The sequence below is a fragment of the Perognathus longimembris genome, chromosome 4 (assembly GCF_023159225.1).
Source record: "Perognathus longimembris pacificus isolate PPM17 chromosome 4, ASM2315922v1, whole genome shotgun sequence".
NCBI classification, from domain to species: domain Eukaryota; kingdom Metazoa; phylum Chordata; class Mammalia; order Rodentia; family Heteromyidae; genus Perognathus; species Perognathus longimembris.
This window is the reverse complement of record NC_063164.1, coordinates 23,381,013-23,400,385: the sequence shown is the minus strand read 5'-3', so window position 1 is coordinate 23,400,385 and position 19,373 is coordinate 23,381,013. Positions and strand designations below refer to the sequence as shown.

The 19,373-nt window shown below is 41.5% G+C and overlaps 1 protein-coding gene across 1 annotated transcript; it reads right to left on the bottom strand.

Annotated features, from left to right (window-relative positions):
• Positions 1-1,109: 1,109 nt before the first annotated feature.
• On the bottom strand, positions 1,110-19,019 carry C4H2orf80 (chromosome 4 C2orf80 homolog). The gene is made up of 8 exons (XM_048344182.1): positions 18,917-19,019; positions 17,213-17,294; positions 15,043-15,125; positions 12,983-13,070; positions 12,271-12,330; positions 6,498-6,582; positions 6,185-6,303; positions 1,110-1,293 (listed from the first exon to the last, which is right to left on the bottom strand). Exons 1-8 carry the CDS (start codon positions 18,955-18,957, stop codon positions 1,285-1,287), a joined length of 567 nt encoding a protein of 188 aa, XP_048200139.1. The 5' UTR covers positions 18,958-19,019; the 3' UTR covers positions 1,110-1,284.
• Positions 19,020-19,373: the final 354 nt, after the last annotated feature.

Below are 19,373 nucleotides of genomic sequence, written 5' to 3'. Positions count from 1 at the left end.
TCTGCAGGAGTGGATGAGGATCATGAGTTCCAGAAGGTTCTGAAGGGCAAAGAGTAATGGCAAAAAGTCTCAAACAAATCTTCAGATGGAATGACACTTGCATTTCTTCATCAATACGACAGGGTTCTGGTTTTTTTTTTTTTTAACCCGTACATATTTTGAATAAAAAGTTGAGAACTGTGTACATTAAAATGGTGGGTATTAATGGATGGCAAGATTAGAGGTCCTCCTTCTGTTTTTGCCTCTTTTCTCTACTTCTTTAATTTTCTATTATAAATACAGATTACAATTTCATGTGATAAAAGTAGTAAAATTATTCTTTAAAATTATTTTTAAAATATATGGATTTAAGGTAATGGTAAAAAAATTTTTTTGGAAACATTTATTTCCAAGTGTTTATTTAATAAACTCATTTAGGTTAAAAAATGATAAAAGCAAGGGGGAGTGGGTGGGTTGTGGGGAGGGAAGGAGGGAGGAAAATGAGGAAGGGGTTAACAAGTATGAGAAGAAATGTATATGTATCCACTATCTTAAGTATGTAGCTGTAACCCCTCTGTACATCATCTTGACAATAAAATAAATAAATAAATAAATAAATAAACTCTTCATTTGAAAATACCCTTGAGCTGGAGGCCTAGCTTCAGCCAAGCCAGCCCAGCAAGCACAAGGCCTTGAGTTCAAACTTAAGTAACATCATAGTTAAATGACAGACAGACAGACAGATCATCCAAGAGTTACAAAATAGGTAAATGCATAGAATCCTTTCACTTCCCTCCCACGGCCATCCTTCATCCAAAGTTGTGAGAGCAAGCTTGTACCCATTTTTCTTTTAATGCTTTATTGAAATGACTTTACATTTTTTCCATTTAAGAACATAATAAAGGATATCAATAACAGATTATTCTTATTTTGGATTAAAACTTTGGAACACTGCCTCCTCTTCCACCACTGCTCAATATTCAATGCTAAACACTTGTAAAATGTATATAAAGCCAGCTGCGCTCTCTAACACAGAAATATATATACTCTCTGAATTCTCTAAGTTTTCCAGTCACAATCAAGCAGCATAAGATACATTTTTTTTCCTATGACAAAATATAGTTGTGCCATATGCTTCTGAGAGAAGAAAACTCAATACTAAAAACAGCATCCACTCTAATTCGCATCAGAAGATAACAGTAAAGTAAAGCATGCTGCCAGGAGCTGCAGTTTTAAGATGGTTTTTGTTTCTTTGGTCCCCTCCCAGAGGCCCTGTTATGATGGGCCATGCTTCAAATCCAAGTTCTAAGTGACCTGCAAAATGAAAGGATAATTTTGGTATCAAGCACATAAATACAGCATTCACATCAAATAAGCACTAGCTTTCACTTTATAGGAAGTCAAAGGCAAATACCAGATACTAATTCAGTGATGGAGATGGACTCAATAAATGTAGATTAAAAAAAGTAATTCCATGAAACTATTGGGAAATTGAGTTATATTTCTCAACCAAATGGAATGCATGGTCTCTCTCTAGATCCTGTATAGAATGGAAAATGCTGAAAAGGGATACCATTGGTCAATTTTTCAATTGATGCAACTGCCACGAAGGTGGTGGATTAGAATAAATTACCAATGCACTTGGCACCATTGGCTCATGACTATACTCCTAGCTACTTAGAAGGCTGAGATCTGAAGATGGTGGTTTGAAGCCAGCCTCGATAGGAAAGTCTGTGAGACTCTTATCTTCAAATCACCAAAAAGCCAGAAGTAGAGCTGTGGCTCAGGTGGGAGGGTGCCATCCTTAAGTGAAAAAACTAAGGGACAGCATCTAGGCCCTGAGTTCAAGCTCCAGTACTGGCAAACAAACACACAAATGTACCAGTGTAAGATATTTTGAAGTTGATAATGTAATGTTGTTACTTAAGAGAATGACTTTGTTCTTAGAAAATAAAACTGAAGTTTATGGGAGTAGAATGACTGGATGTGTGTCGCTAATGACTCAGAAATGATTATAAACTGATATCTGTACAGGAAGAGAGAAAGAGAAGGAATAGGGTGGTGAAGAATAAAACAAAACATTAACAAAAAATGGATCTGATCTTGAACAAATAATGTTGAGCGAGACAAGCCTAGAACACGGACAACAAAGGAGCATGGATTGTTGTGGGTCGGGGGGAGAACAGTAGAGATCATGTCTGTAAAATAACAAACTTCTTTTCAAATGCTATTTCCACATGTTTGGGTCAGCAACTTTACATTGGCTATCTAAAAGCAAACAATTACTAAGTAAACATAAAAAGGTCTAGGATAGATCTATCAGAGGATCACAACAGCTCAACAGCTATGTCCATATGATTATTAAGATGAGACTAAGCAAAATGAACTCCAAGAGATGGAAACAGGAGGATTTTATTGTTGTCGTTATGTTTAATGTACTGGGTGGATTTCCTTTGGCGTACCCCAAGTGGTTACTGTATATGATTTTGGTACACTGGACATTATATATATGCTTACCTGATCTAGGGAAGGGAAACAAAAATGAGGGAGGGTGTAACAAATATGACAAGAAATGTACTTACTACCATATTATGTAACTGTACCCCCCTTTACATAACCTTGTCAATAAAATTTAATTAAAATGGATCTGAATGAAAGAATTATGCAGATTCTGTACTCCATTTTTACAACCTTTCTCTAAGCTTGAAATCATTTTCAAATAAAAACAAAGAAAAGGCTATGTTTGTCTAGTACGAGTGTCTTATACTTATAATCCAAGCTACTTAGGAGACTGTGATCTGAGGATAACAGCTCAAAGCCAGCCTGGGAAGAAGGTCTGTGAGATTCTTATCTTCAATTAACCACTAAAAAAGGCCAGAAGTAGATCTGTGGCTCAAGTGGTGGAGTACTAGTCTTGACCAACAGAGTTCTGGGATAGCAACCAGGCCCTGAGTTCAAGTCCTGGGACAGGACACACACACACACACACACACACACACACACACACACACACACACTCTCAAAGTAAATCCTTTTTCAGCTCCTTAAAATTATAGGTTACGGGGCTGGGAATACAGCCTAGTATAGAGTGCGTGCCTTGTATACATGAAGCCCTGGATTCTATTCCTCAGCACCACATATATAGAAAAAGCCAGAAGTGGCACTGTGGCTCAAGTGGTAGAGTGCTGACCTTGAGGAAAAAAAAGCCAGGGACAGTGCTCAGGCCCTGAGTTCAAAGCCCAGAGCTGGATATGTATATATATATATATACACACATATATATATATGCATATTGTTTTACATGCATCAATTTGAATCTATACTCTCTTTGCCTGGTCTTGGTCCTGTTTCCTTCCATGATACTGTGGGTTCCAGAGTGGTAATAAAGGGAGGAGTTGTCTTATTGCTGGCCATGACCTTGGCACTTCTCTGAGGCTTTACACATGCTTTAACTCATTTAGTTCTTGTAACAACCTTATGAGGTAGGGAATATTATTATTATTATTTTTACAGATGACAAACTCGAGCATAAACAGGTTAAGTGAGTCACCCAAATTAAGTAGGGAGCCAAGATTCAGAGAGCAAGCTATCTTAGAGCTCTTCTGTGTAGCCCTGACATTCCAAATTCCTTTCCCAGTAATAGTCCCATCCTGATAGTTTCTTAGGAAATGATACTGCTCGTACTCATTTGGAGTAATAAATGAGCTGCCAATGGAAATATAGGAAAGGAGAAGTGTTTAAAACTGCTTTCCACCTGGATTTAAGAAAAAAAATAGTCCTTTCTCTTTAATGAAGAAATTAGGTGCTGGAAATAAATAAAAAATTCAGAATAAAGTATTATCTTATCTTGAGCATAAAAAAATGTTTTTCATCTAAAAAACATAATACAGTATCCACAAGCCAGAAGCTTAAGAATCCTAAATATATGCAAAGAAAAACTTCTTCAAACAACTAAGCATAGTTTTTGACCATTAAAAAAAATTATTTCTTGGGGCTGGGAATATGGCCTAGTGGCAAGAGTGCCTGCCTCCTACACATGAAGCTCTCGGTTCGATTCCCCAGCACCACATATGTGGAAAACGGCCAGAAGGGGCGCTGTAGTTCAGGTGGCAGAGTGCTAGCCTTGAGCGGGAAGAAGCCAGGGACAGTGCTCAGGCCCTAAGTCCAAGGCCCAGGACTGGCAAAATAAATAAATAAATAAATAAATAAAAAAAATATATATATTTCTTTAGTGGAAGAAGAGTTTGAACAGACCAGTGAGACATACTTATATGTGTATATCTATGTATGTGTATAACAACTATTTAAAGGTAAGAAATATTAACAATAATTATGTACCAACAGTATGGAAAGGATATGAGGAAAAGAGAATTCTTTTACATTTTATTTTATATTTTCTGTATAGTTTGAAATGTTTCCTTAGAAGTATGTGATACTCGTATAATTTTTAAAACTAGGTTAAAAAATATATTACTGAGGAGTTGGAAAATGCCTAAATTATACAGATAATAGAGCATGAAAGGGCTGAGGTGTAACTCTGTGGCGGAGTGCTTGACTGGCATGTCAAAGGCCCTGGGTTTGATCCTAGCACTGCAAAAAAAAAAAAAAAAAAATATATATATATATATATACATATATATATATGCATGATAGAAAAAAACAGAAGTAGACTTTCTGCTGTTTAATTGTCAAGATGAGGTATTATAGAAGAGATTCATCTTAAAACTGAGCCTCCTGAAAGTGGCCATTGGTTCGTCTGGTATTCTAGGGCACATGGGCAGTAGCAGTAGCTGATGCCTGGAAATGAGCTTCTTGCCAATAGGGCATAGTGAGTCTCTGATGGCTATTCACTGATTCTCAAGTCACTCAACAATCTTCACCGGCAAAAACCCAAGTTCAAGCCCCAAGATTGACACAAACAAAAGAAAAGAAAGGGCTGGGGATATGGCCTAGTGGCAAGAGAGCTTGCCTCGTATACATGAGGCCCTGGGTTCGATACATGAGGCCCTGGGTTCGATTCCCCAGCACCACATATACAGAAAACGGCCAGAAGTGGTGCTGTGGCTCAAGTGGCAGAGTGCTAGCCTTGAGCAAAAAGAAGCCAGGGACAGTGCTCAGGCCCTGAGTCCAAGGCCCAGGACTGGCCAAAAAAACAAACAAAAAAAAAAAAACAAAAAAAAAAAAACAAAGAAAGAAAAGAAAAAGAGAACTCACTATGGTAATAGTTTCCCATAGTGGATCCAGCATGACCAGTTCTGTTTATAGAATAATGCTTTTTTCAGAGTCCAATTTGACCAAAGAACTCAGGAAGTTCTCACAGCAGTTCCTATAAGAACATTACACTTTCTAACCAGTCAGTCATTTACTTCTGAAGCCTGTAGAAATCTGGAACCTCAGGTGGTACAGTTGACTCAGATTCCAGTTAAACACACACACACACACACACTATGGCATACTAAACAAAAATGCATTTCCGCTTTCAACCTGAAAGCAAGCCCAGGCAATAACTCTTGTTATAGTCGCCAAAATTTCCTTCCATTTCCTACCATACAGCCCTGAAGATCATCCTAAAGCTCCCATTTAACAGAGGCCTAAAATATCCCACATCTCAGCCTGGCCCATTCTTCTAATTCTCTCCCCTCTTGCCTCTTATTATGTTCATCAACTTGCTCTCTTGGGTTTGATTTTATATTTCTTTTCACACTGCAATTGAGAACCCAGAGCCAGAGAAATCCCTCCTTCCCTCTGATGATTCTCTCAGTGCTATACCATCAGTTGCTGGCGAAATGGGCCAAGAAGGAAAAGATACAACCTTCATTCAGGACAAAATTCTCCTTAGGAACACTCAGGATACAGATATGAATATAACCCTCTTTATTTGAACCAACAGAAAAACAGCCAGTTAACTTGGGGATGAGGTTTCAAGTACTGAAAAATTAATCATGGCTAATATTTATTTAGGGTTTACACTGGGCCAAGAACTGTTCAAATCTTTTAATACCTATATGCCCTGCTTAGGAGGTAGACAGCATTGCTCTGACCACTTAAGGGTGTGGAGAAGGGAGGACTACGGTCCACTCAAGTTAAGGAGCCTACCAGTAGCCATACATCTGGTAACAGTAGGTTCTAGATTCCACCTCAGAGCCTCTCTAAAGATGACATAAAGCAAAGTTCTGGTGCGTGTAAATGTATATGATTTACTTACTTTGTTCTTTGGCAGTGAGTGTGAGAAGTTTTTTGATAATTTCCATCCTATGTCAGGTATTTCCTTTGCAGAATGACTGGTGGTGTTTTTAGTCATGGTTCTCCTTCTTAATTTGACACCTATAATAAATACAGGTAGTAACATATCTGGACTCAAAACTTTAAAAATGCTGGGAGCTGGAGACTCTTGCCTATAATCCTAGCTACTCAGAAAGCGGAGATCTAAGTTGGCAATTCAATGCTGGCCTTCTTCCATGAGCCCACTTCCCAATTGTATTTCAATACCTCTGAGCAGGTGGAGGGGATGAGCTTACTCTGTTTCCGGGAGTATTCTGCTGCTGTAGGGGCCGTCAGCATTGCACAGGGGTGCAGGGAACGGAACAAGGGTGGCCGGGGAGCCTGAAAGCAAAACAGTCCTGCTGGTACTTTGTATGGTTAACACCTGCCTGTTATCACCTGTTTAACCAACCCAGAATTCTTAGACATTAACAATGGCCCTTAGACTCAACCTGTGAAACAGACCTGTGAAATCCTGGTGACCATGGAATTGACACCCTGCCTTTGCTCTTGTCTTTGGTTCCTATTTCATACTTTTCCAGGAAAATCTACTTCCTCTCTTTCTGCTAGGAGGTGCCTGCTTTTCCTTTGTGACACATCTCCAGCATCCTCTTTCTGGAGAAACTTACCGTGCCTCAGCCTCTCATCCCCAGTCCCCTCCCAACCCCTTGGTTGATTCTCCCAGTAAGCCAAGCTTGGAGTCACCCAGAACAAAAACAGGGGTGTGGTTTGTTTCCACACAGCAGAATACCATCTTCAGGCTGGGACTGTCTCTGCTTTTTCAGATCTCATTCAATGTGACCTGCCTGGGGCCAGGCCCTGACTTTCTGTTCCTCTGGGGCTGAGTGAGGAGCGTGAAGCCAGGAGCCAAATACAAGGTAAGCAGGGTAGTTACCGACTTAGAGATGTGTAAATGCCCTGAGTAAGGAGACAAGTTGTGCTTTCCCCATTCAGAAAGAAAGCCAAGGCTGAGGCTGAGGTTGAGGCTGAAGGAAACACGAGAGTGGGGGAACACGAAACAGATCACGTGGTTCCCTGCTAACCAGCATTTAGACCGACACATTGCTGTTGATTTCTGGATGCTGTGGGAAGCCACTGAAATATTTTTAAGCATTGATGTGACAAGGTCTGACAGGTTTTTGCAAAAGATCGTTCTGGAGCTAGAGGGTAGTTCAGTGGTAGAGCACTTGTCTAGCATGGAAGAGGTCTTGAGTTCCACCCTCAGCACTGCAAAAATATTAATTTAAGAAAAAAGGAGGCTGGACATTGGTGGTTCATAACTCTAATCTTAGCTACTCATGAGGCTGAGATTTGAGGATTGAGGTTCAAAGCTAGACGGAGCAAACAAGACTCTTGAGACTCCAGACTCCAATGAACAAGCCAGAAGCCAGAAGTTTAGATGTGGCTCAAGTAGTATAGTGCCAACCTTGAGTGAAAAAGCCAAATGATAGCACAAGGCCTTGAATTCAGGTTCCGGTACCAGCACAAAAAAAATAGGAAGAAAGGAAGGAAGGAAGGAAGGAAGGAAGGAAGGAAGGAAGGAAGGAAGGAAGGAAGGAAGGAAGAGGGAGGGAGAGAGGGAGGGAGGGAGGGAAGGAAAGATAGAAGGAAGGAAGGAAAGGAGGGAAGGGAAGGAAAGATAGAAGGAAGGAAGGAAGGAAGGGAAGGAAAGATAGAAGGAAGGAAGGAAGGAAGGAAAGAAGGAAGGAAAGGAATGAAAGATGGAAAGAAGGAAGGAAGGAAAGGAGGGAAGGAGGAATGAAGGAAGGAAGGAAGCTAGAAAGATCCCTTTGACTGTTAGGTAGGGAATAGATTGGAGGATGGAAGCAAGGTGACTAATTAGTTTAGCTTTTTAGCTCCAGAGCATTACCAGAGGGTCTAGCACACAGTAGCCCCCAAATATTCTTGACTAGTATGATAACTACCATTCTAGTCAAGACACTACTGGTTAACAGCATGGATTTTAGTACCAAATTGTTTAGTTACAACATGTGTGACCTTAGGTTACATAATTTCTGTGTGCCTGCTTTTTATGTGTTATTAATAATACACTGGTGACCCCTCATGGGGGTTCGAGTAAAGAGTAAAGATTGAACAAAAGTAAAGTGCTTAGAATAGTGCCTGGTACATCCTATAATCCTGAATAGGAGCGTTCACAATGATGTTGGTGATAAGAAATACAACTAGTCTCTTTAAGATGGAGTCACAAAAGCAAAATGGCGTTACAGAAGCTAAGAGTAAACTCTAAGACAGTGAGATTTGATAAGCCATGCCACATCGCCATCATTCCTAGCCTTCCAAACGAGTTCTGTGACAGATCTGAGTGCTGGTGGCACATGCGTGTCGTCCAACCTACTCAGGAAGCTGAGATAAGGAGCCTCATACTTTGAGGCTAGCTCTGGTAGAAAATAATCTGAGACCTACCATTTCCAAAATAATCAGCAAAAAACAGAACTGGAGGTATGGCTCAAGTGGTAGAGCTCAAACCAAGTAGGCAAGCCAGAGCAAACGAAGTCCTGAGTTCAAGCCTTGGTATAGCCAAGAAAAAATAAGTAATCAGCAGCTTCATGCTCATCACTTCCAGTACAGAATCTTGCCCATCTACCAGAGAAAGCTTGAGTGACTTGCTGACATAAAACTTATCAAAACCAGGGAATCTAAATTCACTATCCTTGTGGAGAATCAACAGTTCTCTTTGTCTCTGCCTCTATCTCTGTCTCTGTCTGCCTGCCTGCCTTTCTGTCTGTCGGTCTGTCTGTCGGTCGATCTGTTCTCCCTGGAAGAAAAGCTAGCCAGACTCCAGCTTCATAATGGGGAGCCAGATGTGGTGATGTGCAGCTGTGAGCCCAGAAGGGATAAGCGTCTTTAACAAGGATGTACTCAAGAAAATTTGTGTCAGAAATGACTCACACCTGCAATCCTAGCCACTTAAGAGGCTAAGATCATAGGATCATGGTTCAAAGCCAGCCAGGGCAAGAAAGTCAACAAAACAGTCTCCAATTAACCACCTCTCTCCAGTCCCAGAAAGCTAGAAGTAGAGCTGTGACACAAGTGGTAGAGTGATAGCAAGTAGCAGACCTGGGTAGGTCTGATTGCCTCTAAAATCATGCTTTGGGCTTTGGGTGGTGACTAAGATGGACGCACAGTGTTGTGTTAGAGCCTGGGATGCACTTTCAGAAGCCAGAAGGAAAGCAGAGACCCTTGCCCTTCTCTCTTCAACGCTTTGCTTCTCCTCCTTTCTGGTACATCCAACCTTTACTCTCCACCTCCCTTTTGTTTTTCTCCCCTCTTCTCCATCAAATGGAGCTGAAGAGACTTGTAGTTTGTTTTGGTGGCAGCAAGATTTGAACTCAGGGCTTTGTGCTTGCTAGGTAAGCATTGTACAACTTGAGCCATGCCCATGGCCCTTGATTTATTTTTCGAATGGGTCTGATCTTTATGCCTGGGCCAGCTTGAACTGAGATCTTCCTATTTGTGCTTCCTGTGTTGCCAAGAGGATAGGCATGTGCCACCAACTCAATTTTTTATTGGTTGACATAGAAATCACATGCAGTTTTGTGGCTCTGAAGTAGCTAGAAGCTTCCTTCCTTCCTCCTCCTTCCCTCCTCCTCCCCTCCCTCCCTCCCGCCCTTCCTTCCTTCCTTCCTTTCTTCCTCCCTCCCTCCCTCCCTCCCTCCCTCCCTCCCTCCCTCCCTCCCTCCCTCCCTCCCTCCCTCCCTCCCTCCCTCCCTCTCTTTCTTTCTTTCTTTCTTTCTTTCTTTCTTTCTTTCTTTCTTTCTTTCTTTCTTTCTTTCTTTCTTTCTTTCTTTCTCTACTCGAATTGGAAGTCAGGGCCTCCTACTTGCTTGACTGGCTAAAGGAAAAAGTATGCCCTTACTTATGTAAGTGTTTTAGTTGATTTTTTTTTTTTTAATCCAAAGTCTACGGTAGAAAAGTTTCCCATCAGCAAAGCACAGCTGCTTATTGAGAGGAGGGACTTGGGGACTGATCCTGAATGGCAGCACTGGGCCTATGATACCTTTCTGCCACCAGGTGGCAGCAAATAAGCTTGGAGAAAGCCATCAAATCCTTGTCCAGTTCCCACACTGTATCGCTTGGCCATTCCAGTTGCTGGAAATTCTCCGTAATCTGATTAGTATTCAACAGGGCTTCAAGCCTTTGCTTGGGAAGGATTTTAGCTGTTGTTTAGGCGACATTTTATCCAAAGGAACAGAAGATCGTTTCAGATATATACAGCAATTAAAATACTTTTACATACCTTAAACAAACAAACCCCAACTCTGTCCCCTATTTAAAACCATTACTCCCCCTGCCCCCCGCAAATTATATTTAGCCCCAAAAGACTGTTTGAAAATAGTTTCGAAGTTTCATTTGAGAAATGTCACACTTCCACTGAGAGGTCCTGCCTATTTCTTCTTTAGGATGTGGAGAAAGTCCAGGAAAAAAGAGGCAGAAGGCTACAAGAGAAAGGGGGTGGGGGGTGAGGGGTGGGAGGGAGAGGGGAGGTAGAGGGGGTGTTCTTGAGGCAGGGAGGAGCTTGTAGGCTCTCGTGGAGAGCCTCAGAAGCACATATCAGTTCCTCAACTCTTACTCTTCACAATGACTACTTGGCCAGAGAGGGCAAAGTTTACATCCAGTTAATATTACACATAGATACTTAATTAGCTATTTAATCTTTTTGATATTTAGAGCAGTGGTTATCAGCTAAATGTGATTTTGTCTCCCAGGGCAATCTGGAGACATTTTTTATTGTCACAACTGGAGAAAGTGTTATCTGTATCTGACAGGGAGAGTCTAGGGAGGCTCACTCTCCCACTGAGAGTCCTCAGCCCCAGTCCCAAGACCCCCACACATAACAAAGACAATTACCTGGAACAAAATGTTTGTAAAAATTCCAACATCCTGGGAGAGAGTAAGGAAAGGGGTAACATTGGCATTGTCTAAATGGATATGCACTCATTACCTCACTTATGTAACTGTAACCCCTCTGTATATCACCTTTATAATAACAATACAAAATATTTTTTTAAATCCCAATATAGAAGAACATAGAAATCAGATAACCAGCCCTTAAGTACCAGAGCCTTACTCTAGCACTATTATTCTGAAGTTACATGCTGTTGGGGATTCAGTTTTAGCCTTGATGAGGGAAGGGGGGGGGGGGGCGAGAGCTCCTGAGACGCTGCCCTTCCCCCAGCCCTGGGACAGTATAAAAGCTAGCCACTCCCATCTTCCAGGTTCTGCCGGAAGAGAAGCAAAGCAGCCCTCGCCCCTTGGGGCAAGCACGTGCGTGCCATCATGGCGGCCAGGCCCCCAGAGGCCCGGTCCTTGGGGGGCTGTGGTCTCCACCCATAGAGGAAGTTCCCTGACCTCACCTGAGGGACAGCCCATTCAGCCAATCGTTAATATTCAATTAGTCCCGCCTCTTCCTGCCCGCCATTACCGTTATATAAACCCCTCCCTGATTAAAGCCTTTTGAGGCTGGTGGAACATCCCAACCAGCTCACGGAAATCTCTTTCCTGCCTCTACTCTGGTCATGTGAGAGGGTGGGGGGGGGTGGTCTCGGCATCTTTTCTCGACTCAGTGTAGCCCGTAAAGACACGCTTTGTTCCTTCCATGGGCGGGGGTTGGGGGGGTGAGGGTGGTGGGGGTGGTGGTGGTGGTAAAGCCGAGTGTTTTTTTTCACAATTTGGGATTTAACATCTTCCTGGGTGAAGCGGGGAGATGGGGTCTTGAGCCCCGACAACATGCACCAAACACTAGGGCTTCATTGGTATTCTCTCAATTCCCACAACCCCACTTATTTCCCAGCTTTTACAAATGAAATGGGCACTTACAGAGGCTAGCAACAACACCCAGGATTACTGTGCTACAACCATGCTAGCCTCCACTAAAGCATAGCACAGGCATGTATACTCAAAGATTACAGGACTGTGTCAATTTTTGTATAGAATTGTTTCATAACTGATGCCTGAAAATACAGAATTATAAATGTATAAACTCAATAATCTCTCTCAAAAATCCCTTACCTTGGTAGTATCAGAATCAGCCCCATAGATTTTAAAGACTTCTTCAATTGGGACACTGTTCTGTTAAACAACAACGACAACAGTGTATTGTCATATCACAACTTTGCTCTTATTATAAACCAAAGTTCTCATAGTTCCAGTGTCTCTAATACTGTAGTAGCATGGGCACTAACTGAATAATTTTTGAATAAATAGATCCATTTTCTAGGTACCAATTAGTTCTACCTCTTCTTTTTAAATATTTTTAGTATCTTTGTGCGCGCACACACACGCATACTGGTCCTGGAGCTCAAATTTAGGACCTGGGCACTGTCCCTGAGCTTTTATGCTCAAGGCTAGTACTTGAGCCACAGCTCTAAGTCCAACTTATGGTGGTTAACTAGAGATAAGAGTCTCATGAACTTTCCTGCCTTAGCAGAATTTGAACCACAATCCTCAGATCTCAGCCTTCTGAATTGTGAGGATTACAGGCCTGAGCCACTGGCACCCAGCTTCTTCTTCTTCTTTTTTTTTTGATATTAAATAGATGTCTTGTAATACAATACAGCATCAGCATTAAAATATTTTCATTATGCCTTAAAAATGAAACATTTGTTATTCGTAAACCCCAAACATTTAGAAGCATTGGTTGGAAAATATTATAAATATAAAGATTATAAAATGCATATGATAGATGTTATATACATACATACATACATACGGTGTTCCTTACCATTAAGATTCCAGCATAAGATGATAAAATCATAGCTTCCCGCTCTCTGCGGTTTGGATATACGGGTCTGCCATGAAGCAGCATTTTCCTAAGAGGGAATATAAGCAAGAACGAAGGATTTATTCTTGTTTACAGTACTGGGGATTGAACCCAGGGTCTTGTGCTTGCTAGTCAAGCACTCTACCATTTGAACCACACTCCAGCCTTGTTTTTGATATCACTGATTTATAAAATCAAACTAGTTGGCCCTTTATAAGTGAAACACTTACTTTGTATGTGTGTGTGTGTGTGTGTGTGTGTGTGTGTGTGTGTGTTTTCAGTAGTAGAGTTTAAATTCAGTACTTGCTAAGCAGGTGCTCTATCCATTGGGCCATTCCTCCAGGCCTATTTTGCATTGGTAATTTTCAAGATAGAGTCTTCTCCTTTAGGCCTGCCTGGACAGCAATCTTCCTCTTGGTGCCTCCCTTTGTTGCTTGGATGATAGGTGCATGATACCAAGTCCAGCCACTGATTAACATGTATGTATGTATTTATGTATGTGTATATGTGCATATACACATTGGTACTGGGGCTTACATTCAGGGCCTAGTTGCTATCCTTTTTAGCTTTTTTCATTCGAGACTATCACTCTACCACTTGAATCACAACTCCATTTTTCGTCTTTTGCTGATGAATTTAGGATGAGAGTTTCACAGACTTTCCTACCCAGGGGCTGGCTTTGAAACCTGATCTCCAGATCTTAGCCTCCTAAGTAGCTAGGATTATTGGCATGAGCCACGGGTGTTCAGCCCTCTTGAATTTCTATACAAGGGCATTTTTAAGTCCAGGCTGGCCTCAAAACTTGATTTCCAATCTCCACACCTCCCAATTACCTAGGATTCTAGGATTGCACTGTGAAGCCTGGGCCACACTTTGAATTTTCACTCTTCCATTAATGGTGATGCAATTTCCCTCTTTGCTCTTGCCTATGCAGCTGGCAAACACTACTCGCACATTGCCCACTGTGGTGGAGGTTATGGCTGTGCTAACCAGGACCTTCACTCTATTGTGTGGCAATTGCCTGGCTCTACTATAGGCCTCTGTGCTTCTGCGGAGGCTGAAAACACCCTATGATTCCAAGAATGGAAAGCACACTGAAGACTAAATGAGCCAGTGTGTTCCATCCCAGACAAGCCTGGGCAAAGGGAACCATGGAGTCATAATTCTGTGTTTGTTTTCATTAGATTTCTCCTCCCCTGCATTAAATGCTGTAATAACATGAGATAGAATTAAGAATGGTATCTACCCAGGGGAAACAGAAGCAAGCAGTAGGTCTTGGTGACATCAGCTGAGGTTTGAATTATACTACGCCCAACACAGACCTAACCACAGACTTTTCAGGTAGATGCAGTTAAATCAGCCTCTTTTTAGTTTTTTTTAAGTTGTTTGTTTGTTTTACTTGCTTATTTAAGGTTACTCAAACTGGATTTTCTGGTTATTACAACCATACCATAACTAGCACTTTTATCCAGGAACAGATGTAGAGCCCACGGCCACAGAGCAGAGGAATAACTGACTTCTGAAACAGCACATGGGATTTTAGTCTCAGTAGTTCCCTGCTTTATATTTTTATTTTTTTAACCAATTGGTTCAGTTTTCCTGGCTACTGTATGCAAGAGAAAAAAAATCTTAGAAAATAACTATTCCCTCATTCAAACATCTTAGCTCTGGTATCTGCCACTTCATATTCCAGAAATTGTGTTTCCTAGAATTCATGGGAGACTGTAGCCTTTAACCACAGGCGTGGGCACTTCAAATATCCAAGCATGGAGCTGCTGAAGTGACATCAGAGACAGGAAACACACACACACACACACACACACACACACACACACACACACACACAGAGACTCCCTCAAGCTGACATGTGGGGTTTCCTGAGGTTTCCAGTCGAAGGGGGATATCTACCCTGGGAAGGCTTCCTACTCATGTTGGAAGAGGCTGGAGAGAGATGGAGTTTCCTCCATCACACATCAGAGTCACACATCAAAGAGCAAAACAACAAATGTATTTCAATTTACCTGGCCTCCTGCTCCAGCCAAGTTAGGTCTTCTGAGTGACCCAGCCATTGCAAAGCGACACTGATGGCCAAGTCATAGTGTGCCTGGAAGGGAGCAGAGTCAAAGAAGTGTGCTTAGACAGTGGCCAAAGGACATTCTCCACTCAATAGCAATGGCCTGGCCAAGACTTTCCTGTTTTATCATGTCCAAACTCATTCCCAGGGGAATGGCTCATTCCCTACATTTAATATCTTGATGGTCAGCCATCAATACTTAAAGGTCCACAGGCATGGATGATATCTTTCACCAGAGCAGTCACTGGTTTTGTGTGGTCCAGGAAAGAAAGAATAGATGAATGGATAGAATATTAAACTGGCAAGTGGGAAATCCGAGCTCCTATTGAGGGACTGTCAGCATCTTGTTTCATAGTGTTGGGTGAGAGATTGTTGCCCTCTGGGTCCCAGGTGGAGTTGGGGGCAGAGGTTACAGAAATTCTGTACAGTGTCAGCATGGTGCTTCTAGAACACAGGGGAGGTGATGTGGGAACTTGGAGGGAAGGACCTTTGTGTCTATTTGGGGAGGTTGAAACAATCCTGTGAGGCTTTCTTAGAGCTCAGACTTGAAAGATGGGTGTTTCTATAGATGGGGAAGGAAATCCCAGGTACAGGGACCAGCATGAGCAATGACCCGGAAGTAGAAGTGTAAGTAAGTGACCTGCTGAGAATCTCTCAATAGGATAAAGCTGAGGGCCAGCTGCTCTGCTCATTCCTATCATGACATGACTTTTTCCTTGTAATTTCCAAGAGTTTTTATTTAATATGTATATTTACCACGTATCTATCAAAATTTATTCCCTCTCTCTTCCCGATCCCAGTAAGAGGAAGGTTTGCTTTGGTTTTTAGGATTCTAAGTTTCTAATAACTCTAAATTATAGAATTATTTCTTCTAGGATGCAAGGAAAATGAAACATAAACCAAAACAAATTTTTTTTAAAAAAGGGACACTAGAGTCATACTGAGATTCAATCCAGAAGTTCAAAGCCAAACCCCCAATTGGTAGGTAGCTCCTCTGAACATCACCTTAATAATAACAATAAAAAAGTAAAAAACAAATCAACAACAACAACAAAAAAATCCGGGTCCTGCCCCTGACTTCCTCAATTGAAATAGCACTATAATAAAGTTAATTAAAATTTGAAATGCATAGCATTAATCTACTTCATTTCTCTGTTTAATGTGTATACAGAGTGAGGCTTAACTTCACACTGTGCTCCAAGCAAGTATTAGAAGTCAGAGTCCCATCTTGTCAGAGGGAGGAGGCTGGGAGAATGGGCAGGAGTGGAAAGTGGGTTCACTAATTTCTTTTGGATTTCATCTTTCTGCAATTGCTTCCTTAATTCCTGAGAAGTGAGCTAGCAGAGCCTAATATGAGCCTGGGATTTCAACATGAACAACACAAAAGATGAAGGATTATGCATTGCTTTCCTTTCCCCCCACTAATGTAAATGACAAGGAAACGATTGTGTTTTAGAAGCACCTGAGAACTAACTTCAGCCCCAAGGGAATGTTTTGTGGCAGTTTTGTTGTTTTTGTTGGTGCTGGGGTTCGGATCTGAACTCTGGGACTTGTATTTCCTGGATGGAGCCCTCTACACTTGTCACAACCTTCCCCCTGCCCCCCTTTAGTTGTTTGTTTGTTTGTTTTTCAGATAAAGTTTTGCTTTTTGTTCAGGCCAGCCTGGACCACAATTGTCCTATTTTACACCTCCCTCCACAGATAAGATGACAGGCATGCACTAACACACACAGATTTTTCTGTTGAGATGAGGTCTTATAAACTTTTCTGCCCAAGCGGGGTTCAAACTTTAATCATTCTGATCTTGGCTCCCCAAGTAACCACCATAAATCACCATCCTCAGCTTCATTAAAAAAAATTATCATGAATGTAATTATCATGAATGTAAAAGCCTCATTTGGCTTTTAATTTTTCTCCCCTAACAGGACTCTTATATTCTCATTCTCTCTTGGCTTTCTATTCAATAAGTCAAAATAACCATACAAACTTAGAACAAGAAGATGAGTAAGAGGACAATTGTGTGTGTGTGTGTGTGTGTGTGTGTGTGAATAGTAGCCTGCCTTACTGTACATACTTAAAACACATTACATAAATCAGCATAACATGACATTCTTTACCATATCATCTAGTATGGAGAGTTGCCTTCTTCCTTTTGGGTCAAATTCATTTTCCCGAAGTCTGATGCCAATATAATCTCCCCTTAAAAGCAAGAGAGCAGCATTGAACCATTGCTGGTGAGACAAGGTCTCAATCTGCCCAGCTTTCTTCCCAAACCCTCCGTCCCCGACCAAAATACAACAACCATCACCCCTATAGTCTGTTGGCTACATTAATGTTCAGTTTTGGTTTATAGGAACCTGTGGTGCTACAGGTTTAAAACAGCTAACCATACTTAAATCACATTTTATCTCAAAAGTTAAACTCATCCTTCAGACAGAATCTGAAAGCAGGAGTGTGCCAGCAGGCACATATGCATAACCACTTAGTAATTCTGTGTTAGCGTGTCTCTATCAGATCTTCTCCTAACTGTGATATTTAATAACAGAAGAGAGTGTGACCTGTACACTGAAATGATTCTGGACTCTCCGGGGCTGAGGCTGATCCTGGAAAATCTCCCCATGTGATATGAGGCCAGCTGTTAATCTGCTCCTTACACTAGGGCTAGCTGCTGTGTGGAGGTTAGATTTGTTTCTGGCTTCTAAAGCTTTTTGTTGTATGTGTACGTTCCTGTACTGGGGCTTGAACTCAGGACCTGGGCACTTCCTTGAAAGCTGACTTTCTACCACTTGAACCACACCTCCACTTCCAGCTTTTCTGCTCCTTAATTGGAGATAGAAGTCCCATATATTTTTCTGTCTGGGCTGGCTTCAAACCATTATACTCAGATTTCAGCCTCCTGAATAGGTAATATTACAGGCATGAGCTGCCAGCACCTAACTCTAAAGCTTTTTTTTTAGGATAGTTAAAGCTTTTAAAATTCTTACTGTAACATTCCAGAATACCTTAAATCAGCCTAAATGTATTCTTTGGCTATAAAAGTGTACTTATGTTAGCTTTGGAATTCTAATTCTTTAGATGAGATACAGAGAGAGACTGGCAATCTTGATTATGGTTTGTTCTTTAGTATTATTATGACTGCCACACATACATATAAACATGTGAAGTCATACATGGCTTACTCAGTGAGAGAAAGGGCATCTATTGGGGTCTATGATGATACTTTTGATGGCAAAGATATTGTTACGACTGAGACTTCTAAAATAGAATCTATCCTTTCTCCCTTTTTTATATTTATTTTTTAAAACATGCTCAGAATGTTCACCAACATGATTAAGTACCAAGTCAAAGAACAGCTACACAGTGGAAAGAATCAAATTCTATGGGAAACTTGGTATATTTTATGTTGGCTTGAATTAGTTCACATGCTAAGAAAAATGAGATCAATTAACTGTGAAGACTGGCAACAAGAGAGATGTACTGTAATTTAAATGCTAGGCTCTTCTAAGAATCTCTGCCCATCTTTCACTTATAGAGTCAGCATCAATGGCACATTCTGTCTCCACCTACTAACTGGGCTGTGACTCCTCTCTGAGGCTTAGAATTGGGATCCCAATAGGCAAAAACAAGGACATCCTCCTAGGAGACTCAGCTCCCTGCCTCCCATCTTTGTGAGGTCCCACTGGCAGGAGAGAGGCCATACCATCTGCCTTTCTCCTATACTGAATCAATACATTCTTCCTGCTGGCCAATCTCCAGACCATCTCTGACAACCTACCAAATGCCAACAGTCATATAGGAAAGTTATTCTGGATAATACTCACAGCAGCTTTCTCACTTCCTTCTTTAGGAGCTTTCTTTCCATGTCTGAAGGCTGCCTCCTCTGAGCAGGTGTCTGCAGCTTACACTGTACCTGATATTCTTCAAGAAGACCCTGCCTCCCAGTAGCAGCCTAGAAGCCACAGCAGCAAATCAGAAAGAACTTGAATAGGGATGCTGTTGCTCCAAATACCCGTCGTGGAGTGTGAGGTTGTGGAAGGGATCCAAGACTATACAGCATTGAGGCCTCTTATCCATCAGATTCAAGGTGAGAAAGGGGCTCAGAGGCTAGAGCACTCTACCTGTGTCTACTTGGCATCGTTTATTCCTTCCTATCTCTAGCCATAAACTCCTCCTCACAAGAACCTGGCATGCAAAATGGACATAACTCACATGATCATGGATCAGGCTAGTTCAGTAGAATAGATCAGGGATGAGTGTGATCTGAATGGGCTAGAGGCT